Source organism: Sceloporus undulatus, chromosome 4 (genome assembly GCF_019175285.1).
Source record: "Sceloporus undulatus isolate JIND9_A2432 ecotype Alabama chromosome 4, SceUnd_v1.1, whole genome shotgun sequence".
NCBI lineage: Eukaryota > Metazoa > Chordata > Lepidosauria > Squamata > Phrynosomatidae > Sceloporus > Sceloporus undulatus.
In genome coordinates, this window is record NC_056525.1 from 223,707,207 (window position 1) to 223,728,735 (window position 21,529).

Below are 21,529 nucleotides of genomic sequence, written 5' to 3' on the forward strand. Positions count from 1 at the left end.
CTAAAAGGAAACTAGTACTCTGATGAAAAGAGAATAAATCATGCAGTAAGAGGACTACAGCACAGAATAGGTAAAAGGTAATAAAGGAATACTTGACTACTCTAAATGAATTCACATTTCCAGGGCCAAATGAACTATGTCCAAGAGTACTAAACAAATTGGTGGAAGTAACCTCAGAGCCACTGGCAATAATCTTGGAGAATTCTTGGAGAACCGAAGAGGTACAAGCAGATTGGAAAAGTACAAATGTTGTTGCCATTTTCAAAAAGGGCAAAAAATGGACCCAAGCAATTACTGATCAGTCAGCTTGTTGTCAATATGGGGAAGATTCCAGAACATATCAATAAACATCCAGTCTGCACACACCTAGAAAACAATGCTGTGATTAATAAGAGCTACCAAACTAATCTTACCTCTTTTTGGGATATTGTTATAAGCTTGGTAGATGAGGGGAATATTGTGGATGTAGCATAGCTTGATTTCAGCAAGGCTTTTGACAAGATCCCCCATTGTATTCTTACAGACAAGCTGGTGAACTGTGGCCTGGACAGCTGTACACTTACATGGATTTGTAGTTAGCTGAAAGATTGGCCCAAGAGAATGCTCACAAATGGCTACTCTTCAGAAGTGGCTAGTAGAGTGCCAGGTTCTGTCCTGGGCTTGGTGTTACTGGTGTTATCATCGTAAATCATTTAAAGGATGGAATAGAAAGCATGCTTGTTAAATATATAGGTGACATCAAATTCGAGGGGGGTAGTGAATATCCCAGAGATCAAAATGACCTTGATGTACTGGTTTGGAGAGCTGAGCGAAAAAAGGACAGAATTAATTTCAACAGAGATAAACGGGCATCTAGGCAGGAAAAATGAAATACCCAAATAACAGGGATGGGTGACACCTGTCTTGAAAGCAATACATGTAAAAAGGATCTACGGGTCTATTAGACTACAAGCTAAATGTGAGTCAACAGTGTGATGCAGCAGTCAAAAAAGCCAATGCAATTCTGGGCTGCATCAATAGGAATATAATGTCCAAATTGAGGGAAGTAGTAGTGCTACTGTATTCTGATTAGGTTAGACCTCACTAGTTCTGGGCATCACAGTTCAAGAAATGAAAGACATTGCCAGGAAAACCATTATGCAAAGGAATCTTGTAACACTTTTGAGACTGAGAGAGAAAAGTTAGTGGTATGAACTTTTATAGAATTGAGCCTACCTCCTCAAAAGGAGGTCAGGAAGGATATTGACAAGCAGAAATGTGTCCAGAGAAGGGTGACCAAGATGACCAAAGGCTGGAAACCAAGCCTTATGAAGACTGACTTAGGGAACTGTGTTTAGCTTGAGAAGAGAGGTCTGGGAGGTGACATCATTGCTATCTTTAAATATCTGAAGGGATATCTTTTAGAAGATGGAGGAGGCTCATTTTCAGCTGCTCCAGAAACTAGAATTCAAACTAATGTATTAAAATTACATGAAAAGAAATTCCACCTAAACATTAGGAATAACCACTTTACAGTAAGAGCTATTTGACAGTAGAAGAGACAGACTTCTTTTAGGTCTTTAAACAGAGGTTGGATGGGCATATTTCAGAATTGCTTTATTTGTGTATTCCTGCATGTCTGGGGATTGGATATGATGATCCTATGATCCCTTCCAACTCAGTAAACACCACAGAGGAAGAGGATATGGCCCATTTTAGGGAACTGTTTGAATCTTTTAATAATAATAATAATAATAATAATAATAATAATAATAATACATTGATTGACCTTGAGTTCATTCCTGAAAGATATTAAAACCAAAACATTCCAGCTCATAACATCTTAGTAATTACACCTTTCTAATGTAAAAGCTGTGGGCAAAGTTACATGCACGTTGCTACCCAGTGATTAAAGATTTGGGTTGTAAGTTGAGAATGAAGGCTTGATTGGTATTTCTTTAAGTAATTGAACACATCAAGCTATGTTGATAACTTTCAAGAGAAGCAGAATGCAGCAAATGAGAAAAATACACATTATCAAACTTTACTGAGCATAGCCATTGGTTAACTTCTTATTTTTCCTTGCTTTCTTATTGTTTATTGAAAAATATTAAAAAGATAGCAGTTTGCTAATACGGGAACTATAACAAAGGAAAAGTAAACTGCAGACAAAATCTCAAGATTTTCTCTGATCATGGAAGTGCTGGCTCAGTGTGTGGCTGACTTTGTTCCTCTTCCACCTTCCCTTCACACAGAGAAACAGAAGTGCACACTCAGTTGGCACTTCTAAGTGCCACCTTAGTCATGACCTTCAGATTCTGCTGGCTTCTGGAAGTACTGGCTGACCAGGAAGAATATGAATTTTCCCTACTATTTTTTGCCATAAGTTTGGTATCAGCGATATCAGTAGAGAGTCATCATTTGTCCTTTCAGTTGTGGTTCAGCTAGGAGCTGCTGTGGGCTATAATAGGCCTGCTCACAGTTCAGAGTTTCTTCTTGGTATATGTTTCTATAAATGTTGATATTATTTGTCAGTGCCTATATTGTTAATTTTCTTTTACTTAAGTGGCTCTATGTTAGAAACTAAGGGGCTGAACAGACAGCCAGTTCAGGGGCGGCTCTATGCCGCCCCTAAAAGTGCTTGGTTGAGGATGTGGCACCCACACACCATGCCCCCAACCCGGTGTAAATAGAAGTCGCGAAACGCGGCTCCTATTTGTGCCCTAGCACGGACACCATAAGCACCATGGCACCACCTTATGACGCCCTTTGTGCACACCGCCGTTTGGGCATGACGGACGTCATCATGGTGCATGCCGTCTGGAAGGGTGTGTGCCAAGATGGTACCCACAGTGCGCACTAAGGGCTTTGAGGTTATAAACGCTCAGCCTTATTGGAACCCTAGTTCTGGCCCAGGCCGGCATAAAGTGCCGGTCTGTGTTGACCCTTAGTTTAAAAGCTGGTATTCTCTAGCTTCATGTAGAAAATGAAAAGTCTTAGGTGCGTTACAGACCGCCGAAAAGCAGAGGCCTGTACCCGCCCCTTTCCCCGGGTTATCGGGGCCTCAGTGGCGAGAACGGCAGCCGCTGAGGCCCCGCTCCACCGCTTTCCAGGCTGCGGGGAAACGGCAAAAGGCCGCTTCCCCACAGCCTGGAAAGGGGTGTCCTTGGGGCTTCAAGCCCCAAGGACACCCCGCGGCGGTGGGGAGGAGGAGAAAGGGGCCGCTTGGCCCCTTTCTCCCTTGCATTGCTGGGCGCAGCCGTCTAAAGGCTGCGCCCAGCGACGCAAAGCAGCGACGCAAACCAGGAAGGAGCTCCGAAACGGTGCTCCTTCCTGCTCTGCGCAAAGGGCGCACTAAGCGCCCTCGCGTGGAGCATCGACATCACGTCCGCACTACCCCATATAGAGGCGGCGTGGTCATGACGTCGTCATGGCGGCCCCCATGTAGATGGGGCGCCGCCATTTTGTACGGACTCAGTCCGTACTAGGGTTAGGGGGTGCGGCAGCACCGTACCTTCCTAATCCTAATACGGACTGACTACGTACTATAAGGCCCGTTTGTAACGGGCCACAGAAACATATACATTACTGCATATAATAAAATATGTAAAAATATTGTCTTCTACTTCCTTTGTCCTTTTCTGAAATTTAACCTATTGCTAAATGCTGCCTACATCCTAAGCTTACACACAGTGCAATCTTAGACATGCCTGTTTAAAAAGCAAAACATAACAATTTTCAGCACTATGAACAGAGAACACTCATGCAATGGATTTTTCTCTTTCTGACTTGCACTACATAACTCTTAATTTAATTCAGATGGTTCACCAACCTGCTGGAGCAGATATGGAGAAAATGTGTGTGGCAGGACCTTGGTGTCTGTTCTGCTGTAGAGAGAAACAGTTGTCTACAACTTTTTGAGTTCATTGGAACCTGTTGCTTCAAGGAGCAGGAGGGGAGAGTAAACTTTCCTTCTGCGAATTTCCTTTTCTGTTAACTTGTTTTAGGATCTAACCCTACGTGTTTATTTGTAATTAATGCACATTTGACTATGCATATGAATAATATATAGGACTAGAATAATAGGAAAGTTGTACTCCACTGGTTTAGTCAGGTTGTGTTCTGTAGTTTAAGTTTTTTATTAAAAGATCTGTTAATAATGATTATTTACTTAATCACATTTGAGTACAGATATTTTTCATAAACAATAGAGAAATCCTGGGAGGTAGGGCATTGCCCTTACCCTATTTCATATCAGCCTGTGATTAATAATGATTTTCTTTAGGCCACGTATTCTAGTAGGTATGAAATTTAAATTTAAGATTTTCTGGTTTATAGATCTGTCTCGTACCTATTATTCTACATCAGCTCTATAAAACCATTCATTTTAAAGCCATGCATTTCTATTGAAACAACTAGACTGTAGGAAAGTTAAACATTTTTTGCAGTAAGTAGGAAATAGTAACTTTTGGATTAATTGGTTTCAGATCAATTTACAGTATAAGAAATACTGATGGTATTTTCTGCTTGTTTTTTCATAGAAAAAGAAGTCCATCAATATCGAGAGATCAGAACAGAAGGTTCAACCAACTGGAGGAGAGAGACGACTATTCACAGTATGCAACATCAGACAGTGCAATGCCAAGATCACCATCAGATTATACAGACAGACGATCACAACATGGCTCTCAATTATATGAAGAACCTGAACTTGATGATTATAGAGATTCCAACAGGAGAAGTCACAGGCGTTCAAGGGAATATCCTTTAGAGGAAGATGAAGTGCACAATAGAGAGGATTATGAGAGGCAGCGGCGGGAAGAAGAGTACCAAGCACGGTACCGCAGTGATCCTAATTTGGCTCGATATCCTGTCAAACCACAACCATACGAGGAACAAATGCGTATTCATGCTGAAGTGTCCCGAGCACGTCATGAACGAAGGCACAGTGATGTGTCTTTGGCAAATACTGAATTGGAAGATTCCCGGCTATCGATGATGAGAATGGAACGGCCATCAAGGCAAAGGTCTGCATCTGAGCGCAGAGCTGCCATGGACCAACGTTCATATTCAATGGAAAGAACTCAGGGACCAAGTCCCAATCGGCAGAGGACCACAAATCACAGCCCTCCTACACCTAGGAGGAGTCCAATTCCTTTTGATAGGCCAGATTTGAGGCGGACTGATTCATTAAGGAAACAACACCATTTGGACCCCAGCTCAGCTGTACGAAAAACAAAACGTGAAAAAATGGAAACCATGTTAAGAAATGATTCATTAAGTTCAGACCAGTCTGAATCAGTTAGGCCTCCTCCACCAAAACCTCATAAAACCAAAAAAGGTGGTAAAATGCGTCAAGTGTCCCTGAGCAGTTCTGAAGAAGAGTTGGCTTCTACTCCAGAATATACCAGCTGTGATGATGTAGAAATTGAAAGTGAAAGTGTTAGTGAGAAAGGTAAGATGGAGGGGGGTGTCTTTACCACATCTGATCTTTTGGTACAAGCCAATATGGAATAGGATAGTTTTTATCACATTTTTGTTTTATTTCAAATATTTGTTTATATAAAAAAGGAAAGCAAATAATTACTGTGACCATAAGTAGTTCGAGGTCAACTAAAGGTGTAGCTTCATGGAATTATAATGGGGAGTTATTCTACATATAGATTTTGTATCTGTACTAATTAACGTGTCACTGAATGTTCATGGTACATATTTGATGTGGGGATTTTTATTTTAAAAAATGGACCCCTTTATCCACAAAGCTGCAAAATAGGAATCTAAGAGCTAAACCACATACAAGACAGGAAATGCCAAAGTAACAAATGCACAGACATCTCCCATGTTGTGGGATGGGTGGCATGGAATTGCATCAATGTAATGTTCTGTGAGGAGACATGTTTAACTTTCTAACCATGTTGTTTTCCCTATTGAAATACACAAACAAAAGAACATGCTGTTAACCCAACTGTGGCAAGGATGTAGAAGCGAGAACAGCATACTGTACTTTTCTTAATCTTTAATGGAGCCTAATAGTCAATTGAATGAAGGAAATTTTAGTCAAGAAATGACTTGAGAAAAAAGGCTTAAAACACTTTCTCCTCAGTGCCAGTGTCCTGATCCAGTTCAGTACTTTCACATTAAAAAAACAACACAAAAACAAAAACAAACAAAACAAAAACCACCCAGGGCATCCAGCAAAAATCCTTCCAGATCATGTGTAATTTCACTGTCAGTAAAACAGGAAAACAATTATGTATAATGTAACAATATACTATTAACAAGTAATAGAAAGTTTTATTGCTTTTGTGCACTGATGAATGACAGAGGTATGGTTAGTGTTAGTTAAGCACAAAAATTCAAAGGAAAGGAGTAAGCAGTAATGGTTCATTGCTCTAATTTACAGTGCACCTGTTCATGTGTATGTACATAATACACTTATGTAGATAAACTGGCAACATTCTAGTTTGCCAAAGTATTCTGACTGTTTGATGTTTAAATTCCTTGATGTTTCTTCTGCTGCTTTTTGGGCAAGCAAATCCTTATGAAATTCTGAAATAAGGAAATGGACCCTGTCCTGCTCTTCTTTCTACTAGAAACTCTCAGTTTCACTCTTTTACTAAAATAATGGAATTAGCATTTCTCCCATGTAAGCAACTGACAGCTGTTTGCCTAGTTCTGATTTTTGAACAAGAAACCTGATATATTAACAGTTTATTTTATTTATTTATGGTATTTATACTCCACCCTTCAGCCCTAAAGGCTCTCAGAGATGCTCACAATTATTATTTTAATTAGACAGTTTCCTGCCCTTAGGCTTACAATCTAAAAAGACACAATACAAAAGGAGAAGGGAATGGTGGGGGGGAAGGGCATCCGGTCCAGCAGTTCTTCCAGGTTATCATATCTACAAATTGTCTAGAGGATTTAAGAGTTAGCCAGATTTGCTGTGTTGGTCCCAGTTAGGCCTCGGGGGGGGGGGGGAGGGTGCCATAGCAGAGAAAGCCCTCTCCTGTCATGCTCCAGCGATGAGATGAAAAGGGTCCCTCCCTCACTTCTCAGATAGGCACATATAGGGTGAGCCACTTTGTCAAGTATTGTGGTCCCAAAATGTTTAGGACTTGAGTGTCCCAATATGCATCTTGGATTCAGACCAGAAGTGTCAGGATATTCCTTTAAGACCAGTGTTTATGGTGTCTATGTGCCCTTCCAGTCACCAGTAAAGCTGCTGTGTTTTGCACCAGATGCAGCTTCTGAGTCATCTTCAAGTGCATTAGTAGGTTAGCACTGCATGAACTACAGCTTAAGTTATTCCTACCCAGGAAATGCCATAGCAGGTGGACTTTCAAAGGTAGCCCCAGGCATTCTACACCTACAGAGCTACAGAGTACACCTGAGCCTCCAGATACAGATACATCCAGTAATATTCCTACACTACACTTGCTCCCTCAGTAGAAGTGTAGCTTCAGCCAGGACAGGATATTTTCCCAATTCACAGAATCACCAATCCAGAGACTCCATCTTATCAGGATTCAGCTTCATTTTTGGGGCCATTTACCTAAGTCGTTACAGCAGGCTTGCACAACATACAGCTTGTGGGCTGCAAGCAGGCTGCCAAACCCTTTCCTACATCCTGTGTCCTGCATCCTCAGGCTCACCTCTGCTGCCCGGCTCTCTCTTGAGGAGATGGCTGGGCTGTGGAGGAGGGGGACGGGCAAACACTCTCCTTCAAGCCTCCTCCACAGTGCAGCTTTGTCCTGAGGACATTGCTGGTCTGTGGAGGAGGCTTGGGGGCATGCGTTTGCCTGTCCTCCTCCTCCTCCTCCTCAGCCCAGCAATCTCCTCAAGACAAAGCTGGGCTGTGGAGCAGATGGGGGGGGGGACAGCCTGACCCTCCCCCACCCAGCTAGACTCCTGCCCTCACCAAATCTCTCGGTGTCCCACATGGCTGCTGCTCTGCACAATTACAAAGCCACCTCTGCCCATTCCAGGCCTTTGGAGTCTTGCATGGCTGCTGCCGTGCAGGACTCCGAGGGCACCTCCTCATCCTCAAGGCCATTGAAGTCTCATGTGGCTGCTGCCATGCGGGACTCCCAATTGCACCGCCACCCTCACCCCCCCACCAGACATGTCTGTGGCCTGAAGAAATTAACCTGTTTTAATTTTGGCAGCTACCTACTGCTGAGTTGGGCAGGTCTGCATTACAGTAGCCAGGCAGTGTTCTAGTACCAGCACAGCAGCAGTTGGATTGGGGATAAGGAGGTGCAGAAATGGGTGTCATCAGCATACTGGTGGTACCCAACTCTCAAACTTCTAATGTGAGTTTAAGCTCTTTTTAAAATCAGCATATAAACTACCTAAATGTCACTCATCCTCTTCAGCAGATTGTTCATCATCCTCCAAAGAAAGAGTGATTATTTTGAAATCCAGATCTTCCCATATGGCAAAAATACTTTTGAATTCGAATAAACCAGCGTGGCGTAGTGTTCTCAGTGTTGGACTACGACTTTGGAGACCAGGGCTTACTTCCCAGCTCAGTCATGAAACCCACTGGGTAACATTGAGCAGAGGAAGGCAATGGCAAAACTTTTTTGAAGAAATCTTGGTAAAAAAAACAAAACAAAACATGATAGGGTCACCTTAAGGTCACCATAAGTCAGAAATGACTTGAAGAAACACGACAACAGCCCATGTTCTAGTTCCCCTAATCTGGGTAGCATCATTAGTATATTATGCAAATCTGTATAATATGCAAATGAAGTAAATTGTGCAAATTCATATTATGAAAAATAAGCACCTTAATTGCTGCTTAATGTCATGTACGGGTGCGACATACATTTCAGCATATGCTGAAGCCATGCTGGAAAAAGCAATGGCACACCCCAGAAGAAGTAATGGAGCATTTGCTTATGGTGCATGTGCCACGCTATGCTGTGCTGCAGACATGAGCCTCATTATTTTCAATGGGGCTCCAGCGTACACGGGATTTCTATATGGGGGGGGGGAGGAATGGAATACCCTGCATAAGGAAAGGGCCCACTGTACTACATACTGATAAGTGAGATCCATTATAGTGTAATAGATAGAGGGCTACCCTGGAAAAGGAGGCTATGTTCAAATCCCTACTCGGTCACAAAACTCCTAACAGGTGTGAGGAGCTATATAAAGCCTGGAGGTCTGCACATGCCCCTTACTAGATCTGTTTGACAGCCTACTCCATCTCCCATCTGCCTGTCCATGTAATAGTGGTTCCTCCTCCTTGCCACCACTGTCTATACAGAGACAGCAAGACCAGACCACTCATTTTGAAAAAGAACAAGGAGACAATATGCAGGTGGCTATTAGATGGAGAGATGATTCTTTTAGGGCAGAGACTGAGCCATCGTTATCCACAAAAGCAAACACCAAAACCAGATATAGGAAAATTAGTAGATGAAATTTATGAGTTTTGTTAATCATTGATATGTTAAAAAATTTAATTCAATTGCATTTACATGAGAAATGACCCCATTCAGGACAGGTGGAACCACCGCCATTCCTGGACCAGGGGAACCTATTACTAGTACCTCCGTTTTCTCTGGATTTAGTTTGAGTCGGTTTTCCCTCATCCACCCATTACTGACTCCAGACAGGCCACGAGAGGAGAGACGCCATCCCCAGTCACTGCATCAGTCGGAGACATAGAGAAAATGATTTGGGTGTCATCAGTGTACTGATAACCCCGCGCCCCATGTCTCCGGATGATCTCTCCCAGCGGTTTCATGTAAATGTTAAATAGCATGGGAGACAGAATGGCTCCTTGAGGGACCCCAGTTTTAAGGGCCCGCTCGCTGGAGCACACGTCTCCCAGCTGCACCATCTCCCGGAGAGGTAGGAACGGAACCACTGGAGCGCAGTGCCCCCGATTCCCACCTCAGCCAGGCGCCCCAGAAGGATACCATGGTCTATGGTATCGAAAGCCGCTGAGATGTCCAAGAGCACCAACAGGGACATGCTTCCCCTGTCAGTGCTCAGACGGAGATCATCGACCAAGGCGACCATGGCCGTCTCAACCCCGTGACCCGCCCGGAAGCCAGTTTGAAATGGGTCCAGATAATCCGTTTCATCCAAGACCGTCTGAAGCTGGATCGCAACCGCCCTCTCGATCACCTTCCCCAAGAATGGTAGCAGCGAAACAGGCCGATAATTATTGTGAACCAGGGGGTCGAGGGAGGGCTTTTTTAGGATCGGTTTTACGATGGCCAATTTAAGATCCGATGGAAATCGCCCATCCCTCAAAGAGGTGTTAATTATCCGGTGTAACAATGACGTTACCACCGGTCCCCCCTGGGCCGCTAACCACGAGGGGCAGGGATCAAGGGAGCAGGTTGTTTTCCGAACACTTCCGAGGATCTTGTCCACATCCTCGGTACTCACAGCTGCCCCAGCCCTTTGGAACACGCTGCCCACGGAGCTCCGCTCATCTACCACCCTGGCCCAATTTAGGAAGGACCTCAAAACCTTCCTATTCAAGCAGGCATTCCCCGATTAAATATCCTGTGGGCCTCCCTCCTCTTCCGTGGCCATGAGGTTGGGCTAAGGGGCTTTTATTGTTGTTTTTTAGACTGTTGATATTGCTGTTTATGTGTTTTTAACTCTGTATCTGTCTGCACTTGATGCACCATTGTAAGCCGCCCTGATCTTTTGGAAGGGCGGGATATAAATAAAGATTTTATTATTATTATTTATTAATTTTTTTGTTAAATTGTTATTTACATTTAGGTTAAATCCCTGCACTAAAGCCTTTAGGAGAATAAGGCTGAAAAATGTCATCCTTGATTTTACCTTCCCCTGTCCCTGTTCTAAGCTTGGGAGAGAAGAAAGCACCTTGGCTACCTGTATAATTTTTGAAAGTCTCATTTTTCCTCCACTTCACCAAACTTTTTCTTTTGCTTTCCCTTTCTCCTTCTGTTATAATCCTATCTCTTTACCTTCTCCTTTCAGAGGCTTGCTCAACCCTACTGGGTTCCAGTGAAAGTTCCAGAGTTTATAGCCTCAAAGTTCAGTTTCCTGGGACTGCGGAGGAACCTCTATGCAGTATCTGGTGTAGAATACATACAAAGAGAGACCACCTCTTTCCATGTTTCCCTTTGTACTTATTTAAAATCTTTTAATCTTGAAATGAAAACCTATCATATTGACCTATAAGTTGATCTCATGTATAAGCGAAGGGCATGTTTTGGGGACAAAATTATGGATTGTGATATGACCCATGGACAAGTCAAGGGTAAAACCTACGGGCACATAGCAAAGGTTCTAAAGGATGAACCAAAGAACCAAATGCCAAAGAACTTAGAAAATTTCAGCAGGCATAACTTTTTGTGCTCACACTAAAGGCTGGATGGATGCAAGGATGGGTGGGTGGATGGATTGCTGCTTCCAGGACAGATTATATACTCTTGCCTTTCACTGGGGATTGTTCCTTTTTTAAAATGAAAGTTAAGATACAGTACTTTCATTGACCTGTGGATAAGTTGGCTCAGTTTTTTGGGGGCAATTTTTAACCTAAATTTCTAGACTTATACATGAGTATATACAGCAATCCTCTGTCATCCTACTTTTTCACTTGCTTTTAAAATATCCCAGTTTCTTTCCCCCCATGTCATCAATTTCCTTCAGTTGCTATAAAATGAATTCCAAGTGTAAAACCAGTTCACAATAAACTCTGATAAATCTGCAAGTGGGAAAGGACAGAAGGAGGCAAAATCTTGCCCTCTTGAGAAGGCTCATGCAAAAGCAAACTGCTTCAGCTTCTCTCAGCTTGCCTGTTCCTCCTCACTAGTAACTTTTGCTGTCTTGATCACATTTTGATGTTGCTTGATGACACATGTCCTGGTTTTCATCTGTGAAATGTTGAAGGGTGTGCTGGAGGTGGAGTAATTGCAAATAATTGTATTTGCAATTATCACTGCACTGAAATCTCCTCTTTAGCACTGGCTCTCAATTAATTAATTGATAAACTGATTAATAATTGGATTCTGAAATGAAGTTAATGATAAAATTCCAGTTTAAATCAGCCACAATAGTTAAATAACTCAATTAAGTTTTTGTTTTTGTTTGGAAACTTTAAACTCATTTTGCAACTTGTTTTTATTTAGCTAGTTCCTATCTCTGCAGAAGGCTCTTTTTTGCTGCAGCAGATTAACACTGTTGTCCTTTTGAAAAGTTTGAAATGTGTTTATTTGTGTAGTATAATATACAACGTTCAAAGCAAGTGCCTACTGTATATACCCATGTATAAGTCTAGAAATTTTAGTCAAAAATTGACCAAAAAACCTGGGTTGACGTATCCACAGATCAATGCTGTACCATACTTTAACTCTTATCAAAAAGGAACCATGCCTTAGTGAAAGGTGAGAGTTTAATCTCTTCTTGGAGAACCTAAAAGAAGTATCAACCCCCCCCCTTTTTTACTATTTCATCCAGCTAGCCTTTATGATGAACACAAACTGTTGTCAAACTTTGTAAAGATTTTAGCAGTGTTTTCCTTTCCTTCATCCTATATATCCTTTGTTAAATATTGCTAAGTTTTACCCTCACCTTATCCATATGCCACAGCAAAATCCATAATTTTGGTCCCAAAACCTGCCCTCAACTTATACATGAGGTTGACCTATAGTTGAGTAAATACCATATTTTTCCCTTGACACTGTCCTGCTGTATTTTACATCAAATTCTACTCAATATAAATGTTTCTTACACCCCACTACCCCGCACTGGCTCTCATCTCCCATATACATTTACTTAAATGTAAAAACCATTTATCTTAGAAGGACATATTTCTGAGTAAATAGTTCAAAGAGCTATATCATATACCAAGTCAAGTAAACATGGTGTTTGTCCTTCTAAAAGGATGTTATCCTTTCTTTAAAACAAGCTTGTAGAAATCTAAAATCTACAGAAAGTATCTATCTACATTTGTAAAACATCTATCTATCTATCTATCTATCTATCTATCTATCTATCTATCTATCTGCTTATCTCTCAGTTTGTCTATCTGTCCTCTGTTCCCAAGCAGTGTTGCCAACAAGCCTCGAAGATAATTCCCGGAAATGTTTGTCCAAAACCCGCTGAATCCCCCCAGATCACACGGAATATTCAGTCACAATTCCCAGAAAATTCCCATAATGTTAAAATGGTGGATGTTTTGCAAATAAACGTAAACATAATTGAATAAAAATAATGGTAACTTATTTCAACTCTCAAAATCACCACTGAACCAAACAAAGAATCTTTCAGTCCTTTAAAGATATTTATTTTGACATGAAGGGGGTTCAGGAAGCTTTGTGCCAAATAGAAATGTGTTCGGATGCAACCGCACTGCAGAAATAAATCCAGTTTGACACCCTTTTAATTGCCATGGCTCAGTGCTAGGGAACCCTGGGAAGGGTAGTTTTGTGAGAAAGAGCTCTGGTGCCACAACGAACTACAATTCCCAGGATTCCCTAGCACTGAGCCAGGAGAGTTAAAGTGGTCACAAACTGGATTATTTCTGCAGTGTTTTGGACCTTCGTTATTAAAAATGCTCAAGGTCCAATCCATACTGCAGAAATAATCCAGTTTGAGACTGCTTTAACTGCCCTGGCTCAGTGCTAGGGAACCCTGGGAATTGTAGTTTTGTGAGAAAGAGCTCTGGTGCCAAAATGAACTACAATTCCCATGCATCTGAGGAAATACGCTTAAGTCTAGGAAAGCTCATGCTGCCAACTTTTTTTTCAGTGAGACTCAAAGGTGCTACAAGATCTCTCTATCATCACCATTATGATTATGATTATGATTATTATTAATATTATCATTACTAAATCCAAATGCAGCTGAAGAAGTGGATTTAAATTGGCAACACTGATATGCTGTAGACTCATTCTCTGGGGCTGTGATCTGGAAGCGTGGAGGCAATTCCCTTGTCAAACCAGGGAATCCTGGGAATTGTAGTTTGTTGTGACATGTTGAGACTCTGCTTTTACCGGCAGCCAGAGCTCCATGCATGAAATTCTGGGCTTGGTGGTTTGTTGTGCCCAGAATCCCATCATCGCAGGGAGCCTTGCAGTTAGAAGCAGTGCCAAACTGGATTATTTCTGCAGTATGGATGGCAATGGAAAAGAGAACGAAAAGAGAGCCACAAAACAAAATTCTTGGAAGACAGGGCAGGGATGCCAACTTACCAGGTGCTCTGCCCATGCTCAGAGGCATGTTTAATCACTAACACACACACACACTCAGGGACATCGCATTCACATCACACAACCCAAATGGTCCTCACAGTACAACAACAACCCTGAGAGGTAGGCTTGGGGCACTCTGCCCAAGCTCAGGAATTCAGAAATTCAAATGTCACTCTCAGGCACACAAAGAAGTCCACAACATCAAGCCATGATACCATTATCAAGTATTGCCTTTGTGTGCCTTAAAACTTATGTCTTACTTGGAAATCCAAGGCAATTGGGATTAAGCCAGCCAAGATCCCTCACTCCCTGCCTCTCTCCAGCACTTTTGCCCCTGGAGCCTGAGAAGGCCTGAGGGGGGGGGGGGCAATCACTGTCCTCTCTCTGATTGGCTGAACTATTCCTCCAAACAGTTGGGGTTGGTTGGGCTTGCTCTGTCCAGGCTCTCAGAGGGAGTCATTAGAGAGAGAGAGAGAGAGAGAGTGTTTTCTCCAGCCCTCTTGGCTGAGTGAAAACTGTTACACTCCAAAGGGTTTTGGTTGCTCTGCAGGCAGCCTTCTCAGGCTGGAGCTGAAGGGGCCAAAGTCGCCGAAAAGGCACTGAATTAGAGCAAGACGCGAAAATCACACAAAAAGCTCTGAAAAGTCCCCGTTTTCGTGTGAAAGTCGCGAAATTGGCAACACTGTTCCCAAGTCCTCTTTTCCTCCTGGTAGCACCCTGCTCATCTCCCAAGAAGCCCAGGGAAAACAATTTGAACTTGCAGTTTGGGGGACATAATAAAAAATCATTAAGTTGCTATGCCAGTTCTGTTGCAGCCGAAACAACAGAATCAATGTCATTTAAAATAATAATATTTTTAAAAATGGAATCATGACATTTTATCCTGCTTTTTCTGGCCAGTTTGATCCATTGGATTTCCCCCTTACTCATTCCTATGGCTCAGAGGTGAAGCAGATGGGGTAAAAGGAGCGTCCAGAGGCTGCTCTGGCCCTGATCGCTCCGGGATTGTGGTGACTGTGGCCTTGAAGTCGGCTGCTCCCACTGTTCTGATGGACCACCAACAGGAGCGGCATTTTGCTGTTCCTTTTTGGGCCGGCTTTGGGCCACCTCAGAGCGACATCCAGGTGGTTTGGGGGTGTGCATCATTTGAATAAAATCTGACTAAAATCCAGCTAACTGGGTACTATACCAAAAGGTTTTACGCAAAGTCAAAAATTCTTTTAATTTAATTACAGTTATGAAGTAGCAACAAAAATAATTTCATGGGTTTGGGTCACCACAACATGAAGAACTGTATTAAAGGGTCACGGCATTGGGAAGGTTGGGAACCACTGCAGTAGACCCAGCATTGTGGTCTGGGATGGCATGCACATTCTGGGGTACACTGATATTGATTTCACTTGCTTGTTCCTTCATTTCTTTTTTATAAGAATAAAGAATAATTTTATTCTTATCATTGTAATCTGCCTTGATTCCCCTGGGAAAAGGTGGAATATAAATAATATAATATAATATAATATAATATAATATAATATTATTTATTTATTTTTAAGTATAGTCACAGTTGCCAGGAAAAACATATAAATTTTAACATAGGCTAATTTAGTATTTTTAATTTTAATTTTTTCTACAACAAAGCCGTGCTTATACCAAGTGAATGGGTATAAATTCATCAAATCAGCAAACCAGTCCTAACCACTGTCAAGTTATGTATTCTTCTAAATTTCTTGGGATGGGAGGGTGAAAAGTCAAGTATAGTTATGTTGTTATATATAGTAGTTTAGTTTGATTTAGTTTATGTAAATGTTGGGTTTGGGGTTTTTTTAAGTGGGAGGGACAGAGGCCGAATTAAGCTTTTAAGGTTATTTTTCGATTATAAGTTTTAGTAGTATTTCCCCCCCCCCCCCCCAGAAGTTTAATGTTTAGACATTTGGGTGTTGTTGGATTTGTAGTTTTAAATGTTATGATTTAACACAGTGTTTCTCAACCTGTGCTCCAGGGAGCCCTTAGGGCTCTTGGGCACTTCCCAAGTACTCCACAGCTGCTCCAAGAAAATGAAATAAATAAAAATTAAATGCAATTAAAGAATAAGAAACAAAAAGTAACACAACTTCTAAGCAACATTAACTTGTAAGACATAGGTTCAACTTCTTAGGGGCTCCGCCATAGAAACTGATTCTAAAAAGGGCTCTGTGAGTCAAAAAGGTTGGGAAACCTGGATTTAAAACATTATGAATCAGGTTATATAGTCACCTTTTTCTTGTGCAGATCAAATAAAAAACAAAACAAAATCTTTGATTATTTTTTATTTCACTTTCATCAAAGATATACAGAGCAGTATCTGATTTCTGTCCTTGAGGCTGTCAATTTGTTTTAATACAACAGTCCTGTGAATCTATATCACTTTACCACACTGACTCTTCAGTTTAAATTCTAAATGGATCTGTTTTAGATTTTCAAGGGAATAATAGGTAAGAAAATACCTAGCACCAAGTCACACAGTACCATGTGAAGATTCGAAATGAGGTCCCCTAGTTCTAGTTGCAGTATTCATTCTAACCACTAGATCAGATATCCTGTTCAAACAGTTACAGGTATTTGGGACATTAAAGAAGCTTGTTTTGTAAATTTTGTAAATTTAAGTCAATAAACATGCTAAATCAGTAGTTCTCAAACTTGTCACTTTTGTGATCCCCTTTACATCTACATGTGGATGTCACACAATAGCAATAGCAAGTACATTGTTATGGCACGTATCAGTTCACTTAAGTACTCCCTAAGCAGTTTACAATGTGTAAGCTAATTGCCCCCAACAAGCTAGGTACTCATTTTTGTGACCTCAGAAGGACACCAGGCTAAGTCGACCCTGACCCCCTGGCTGATATCGAACTCACAACCTTGTGGTTGTGAATGAGTGGCTGCAGTACTGGCATTTAACCACTGTACCACCAGGGCGTGACACAGTATATGAATAAAAATATTTAATGTTTTGTTATTTTAGTGTGAGTATTTCATTCACACATTCATGTACAGTGGTACCTCGGGATACGAAATACCCAGGTTACGAAATTTTCGGGATACGAAAAAATCCCATTGGAAATCATTGTTCCGGGTTACGAATGTTTTTTCGGGTTACGAAGAAAATTTTTGGTGCTTTTCGGCGCTTTTTCGCACGAAACGCGGCTTTTCCCCATTAGCGCCTATGGCAATTCGGCTTACGAAGGCTTTTCGGGTTACGAAAGCGGCCGCGGAACGAATTACTTTCGTAACCCGAGGCACCACTGTACATTGGACCTCAGTATATATGGATTTGCCATCCATGAATTTGAGCGTCCATGGATGGTAAGCCTACACTGTCTCCAATAGCAGCATAGAACTGAAATCCTCCCTCCTCTCTTCCTTCCCCTCCGAGGCTTCTGACCCAGGGCTTGGCTTCAGGGGCGGTTCAGAGGCAGAGGCTGTCTTGGGTCTTGGAGCCCCTCTCCTTGGCTCTGAGACCCAAGCCTTGGGGCCACCTCTGGCTTCCCCAAGCCTGGGGCAGAAGCCTTGGCAGGATGGAGGGGGAAGGAAAAATGGAAGGAAGGGAGGGAGGAGGGAGGTAAGGAAGGAGGGAGGGAGGACTTCAGTCATATTGTCCCGAATTGCAGTGCAGCTGCGTGACTTGCACCACCATTGGGGTCAATGGACCTTCAACATCCGTCGATTTTGGTATCAGCGGTGTGGGATCTGGACCATGTTATAAAGAAATAGGTTTCCTCCCCCTCCCCTTCCTCCCCCCCTCAGGCAGACACTCCAAGTACCCTTCTTGCTTTTCTCTTCAGGACAGAAAAAGTTTGGGAAGACAAGGAGGAGGGATCGGAGCCTTCAAACCTTGCATCTCCCTTGAGCAACTCTCATGCCTCCCCTGGAGGTTCCACTCAACAGTTTGAGAACCACTGTGCTAAATCAAATCATACACTTTCTGGAGGAATCAAAAGGGGGATGGAATCTGTCAGATTGAACAATCTGCCATGATGTACCCGAGCAGTGGCAGCCCTTGGCTCCTGTAAAGCCACCAGCTACCACTGTTCTTATGTAATGTTTTCTCCCCTGCAGGGATGGGGGGATACCACTCCTTACGTGCACCAACAATTGCTGATGAGACTGAGAATTTTTTAAAAAAAAACATAATGTTTGTAAGTTATCTAGAATGTGACAAAACTTTGTGCCCTATGACTTAAGGATTTTGAGACAGACTCTTGGACTAACAGAGGAATCTATTTTGACACAAAATGGATGCCACCTATATTAAAAGAGACATTTTCCTTAACTACGGGATTTTAAATGTAACAGATTCCATCACTTAGACTAATATGCTATGAAACAATTAAGGACAATGCACTAAGAAAATGAAGTACAAGAATTATTGAAATATATGTGAAATATGTTTACTATTTTAATTACAGTGGACCCTTGGTATCCTCTGTGGTTTGATTCAGGGACCCCTCCTACTGTGGATAGCAAAATCCATGGATGCTCAAGTCCCATTAAATACTATTGCACAGTAAAATGGGGTCCCTTATACCGAATTGCAAAATCAAGATTTGCTTATTGGAATTTATTAGCATTTCCAAGCCATTTTTAGCATTTTCAAGCCATGAATAGATTAATCTGTGGGTACAAAATCCGTGGACATGGAGGGCCAACTGTACTTCCAAGATTGATCATGTGCTTTGCAATTTTTTAAAAATCCAAAATCAGTTGAACATAAAAATGGAATTTAAGACGTTCCTTTCTTCCTGATTAATTAAAGAATTTAATTTTGTCTTCTTTCCCCTTAAAATCCTCTCCTTTGATATAATGCTTGAAGATGGAGTCATTTATGTTGATAAAAATTTATTTATTATAACACATGTTTATATTTATCAAGTTGATTAAACTTAAAAAAAACACCTTATGATCACATTTACCCAATTTATCAGAGAGCTGAAATCTGCAAATATAACTTAAACAGTAGGCATGCAACTTGAGTGTAGTCTTAACTGTGGTCTGAAACAGATGGGCCAAATAGAGTTGCCTCTGGCTGCTTTGGGGGAATGCCGTTTAGACAATATATGTCCCCAAAGTGGCCAGAAGCTATTAAGAGGCTGCCTAAGGCAACCCAACACCGCCAGCAAAAGGAGCAGATTTAATCCGCTGATGCCGACAGCCCATATGGGGACCATGATGGTGGCTCAATTTGGAAGCTGGCCATCCAGTTGCTGCGGCACCCAAGTGATTGTGGCCAGAATGGATGGAGATAGTTTTATTGTGCCTATTTGCTTCACCCTCCATCTTTGGGAAATTACATGAACATTATAGCCCAGAGTGCATGGGGTTGGCTTTAATTGGTCCAACAGCTACTGTTATTCCTGAAGAGGTATAACTTAACCACAGCCATTCATACAGAGGAAACTTCTTGATTAGCTGTGGCAATATGCTCTACATGTTGCAGCCAGATAAAAACACTAGCCTTAGCTAAATTGCTCACTAGAACATCACACAGAAATCATTTTTTAAAAATCCAGTTTAAAACTAACTATAAAAATGCTGAATTCACAGTGCTTGTGATGACATATAAAACCCTAAATGGCTTGGGACATTGGTATTTGAAAGAGTGCCTCTCCCTTTATTCACCTGGGTAAGGACTGAGGTCTGCTGGAACGGCCCTCCTTTGTGTCCCATCAGTGAGAACAATACACTGCAATATACTGTGGAAGGATCTGGAAGAGGTCTGTCATTGCTTTGCTGTCCTGTTTATGAAATTGGACTCCAATTGGTGTTAATGTTATTATGCTTTACTTCTATAGCGCTGTAGTGTTAACGCTGACTACATTCTGATGCCAAATAAAAATATGGCTTTTTATAATGTTTAAATGATTTTGTCCAGTTTGTACAAGTAAATGTCTTTAAACTATTTTAGCCTGTTTATATTTTCATATTGTTTAATAGATTGTTTAAATTATCTCTTACTCTTTTAAACTTTTAAATTCTTTTAAATACTTTTAAATTATTTATTGCACACCATCCTGAAATCTTATAACTAGGTTATAAATATTTAAATACTTACATACATACGCAAGTACAGCCACAGTTTCTGTGTTAATACACAGCAGGAAATATATGGCTTAACCCACCCCAAAGCCATGTGCTCCAGAAGAACTGTGGGCAAAAGGGTTGTTCTTAGTCTAATAGTCCATGATTTATTGAATTAAGATTGTTAACATTTGAATCACATCTTTCTTTTCTTATGTGTATGCAAAAGTAGCTGTTTTGTATTCACGTATTCTAAATAGCAAGACAAAGGCCTGTTACAGACAGCCAAAATAAAGCTGCTTTGAGTCACAGTGGACATATGGGGTTTCAATGATACATGCGTCCTAAGAGTCCAGAAGCCACACCAAAGCCATGCTCCAGTCCTTAGGGCTGGAGCATGGCTTTGGTGTGAGTTCTGGACTCTTAGGACGCATGCATCATTGAAACACCATATCTCCACTGTGACTCGAAGCAGCTTTATTTTGGCTGTCTGTAACAGGCCAAAAATTACCAGACTGATTCTACTTGCTTGCATAATAATCCATAGATTATTCCAAAGAATATAGTATATATAGTTAAATTTTTCTTTTATGTCCTTAAACCCATATCAACTGGAAAATTTTCTTCTATGTCCTTAAACCCATATAAACTGGAAACTTATCTAATCTATAGTAATCTGTTTATAGTAATTTTAATTCCCATTTAGGTACAGGGTGGCAATATGTTTTGATGATGATAATTTGAAAAGGATCAGTGAGGTAAAACTGCAGCTATGATTTTATTGTCTTTCCCTGCTTTTCCAAATAACATTGCAGAAATTCTTTATATCTTTCACATATATTTAATTTAAAATATTTCACATTTTACATTTGATGCTGTAGTGAACATTTAGATTATGATTCTCTTTGAGGGCTCTAGTTATATAATTTGTTTACTTGGAAATTGGAGAATATGTGGACGTCAGTTATGTAATATGAATTACAGTCACACTGATGTTTTCATCACAAAGCTGTACAGTCCTCTTCTATTGTAAGAAATGTTTACTTATTTTATACAGAAATGTATTTCAGTTCCAACAAAGAAAGAACCTTTGCACAACATCTCATTGTAAAGATGCCTGTTTGTCCCTTTAGCACTTATGAATGCAGTAGAGTGTTAGTTGTAATTCTAGGATCAAAAGTCTTCAATTTAATCCATGCACCAGAAATGATGTTTATTCTAATTTAAGGTAGCTGCCTTGACTTCCATGCCATGTAAACTGCACATTAGTTCTGCAGTTTCATATCTTTTGCCAGTTT

The 21,529-nt window shown here is 41.2% G+C and overlaps 1 protein-coding gene across 6 annotated transcripts in view; it reads left to right on the forward strand.

The window, feature by feature from the left end:
- RIMS2 (regulating synaptic membrane exocytosis 2) overlaps positions 1-21,529 on the forward strand; it is a 464,483-nt gene that overhangs the window by 187,222 nt on the left and 255,732 nt on the right. For all 6 annotated transcript variants that reach the window (XM_042462971.1, XM_042462968.1, XM_042462972.1 and 3 more), the window contains one exon: positions 4,521-5,434. In XM_042462971.1, coding sequence (XP_042318905.1) covers positions 4,521-5,434 — 914 coding nt within the window. The remainder of the gene's footprint in view (positions 1-4,520; positions 5,435-21,529) is intronic.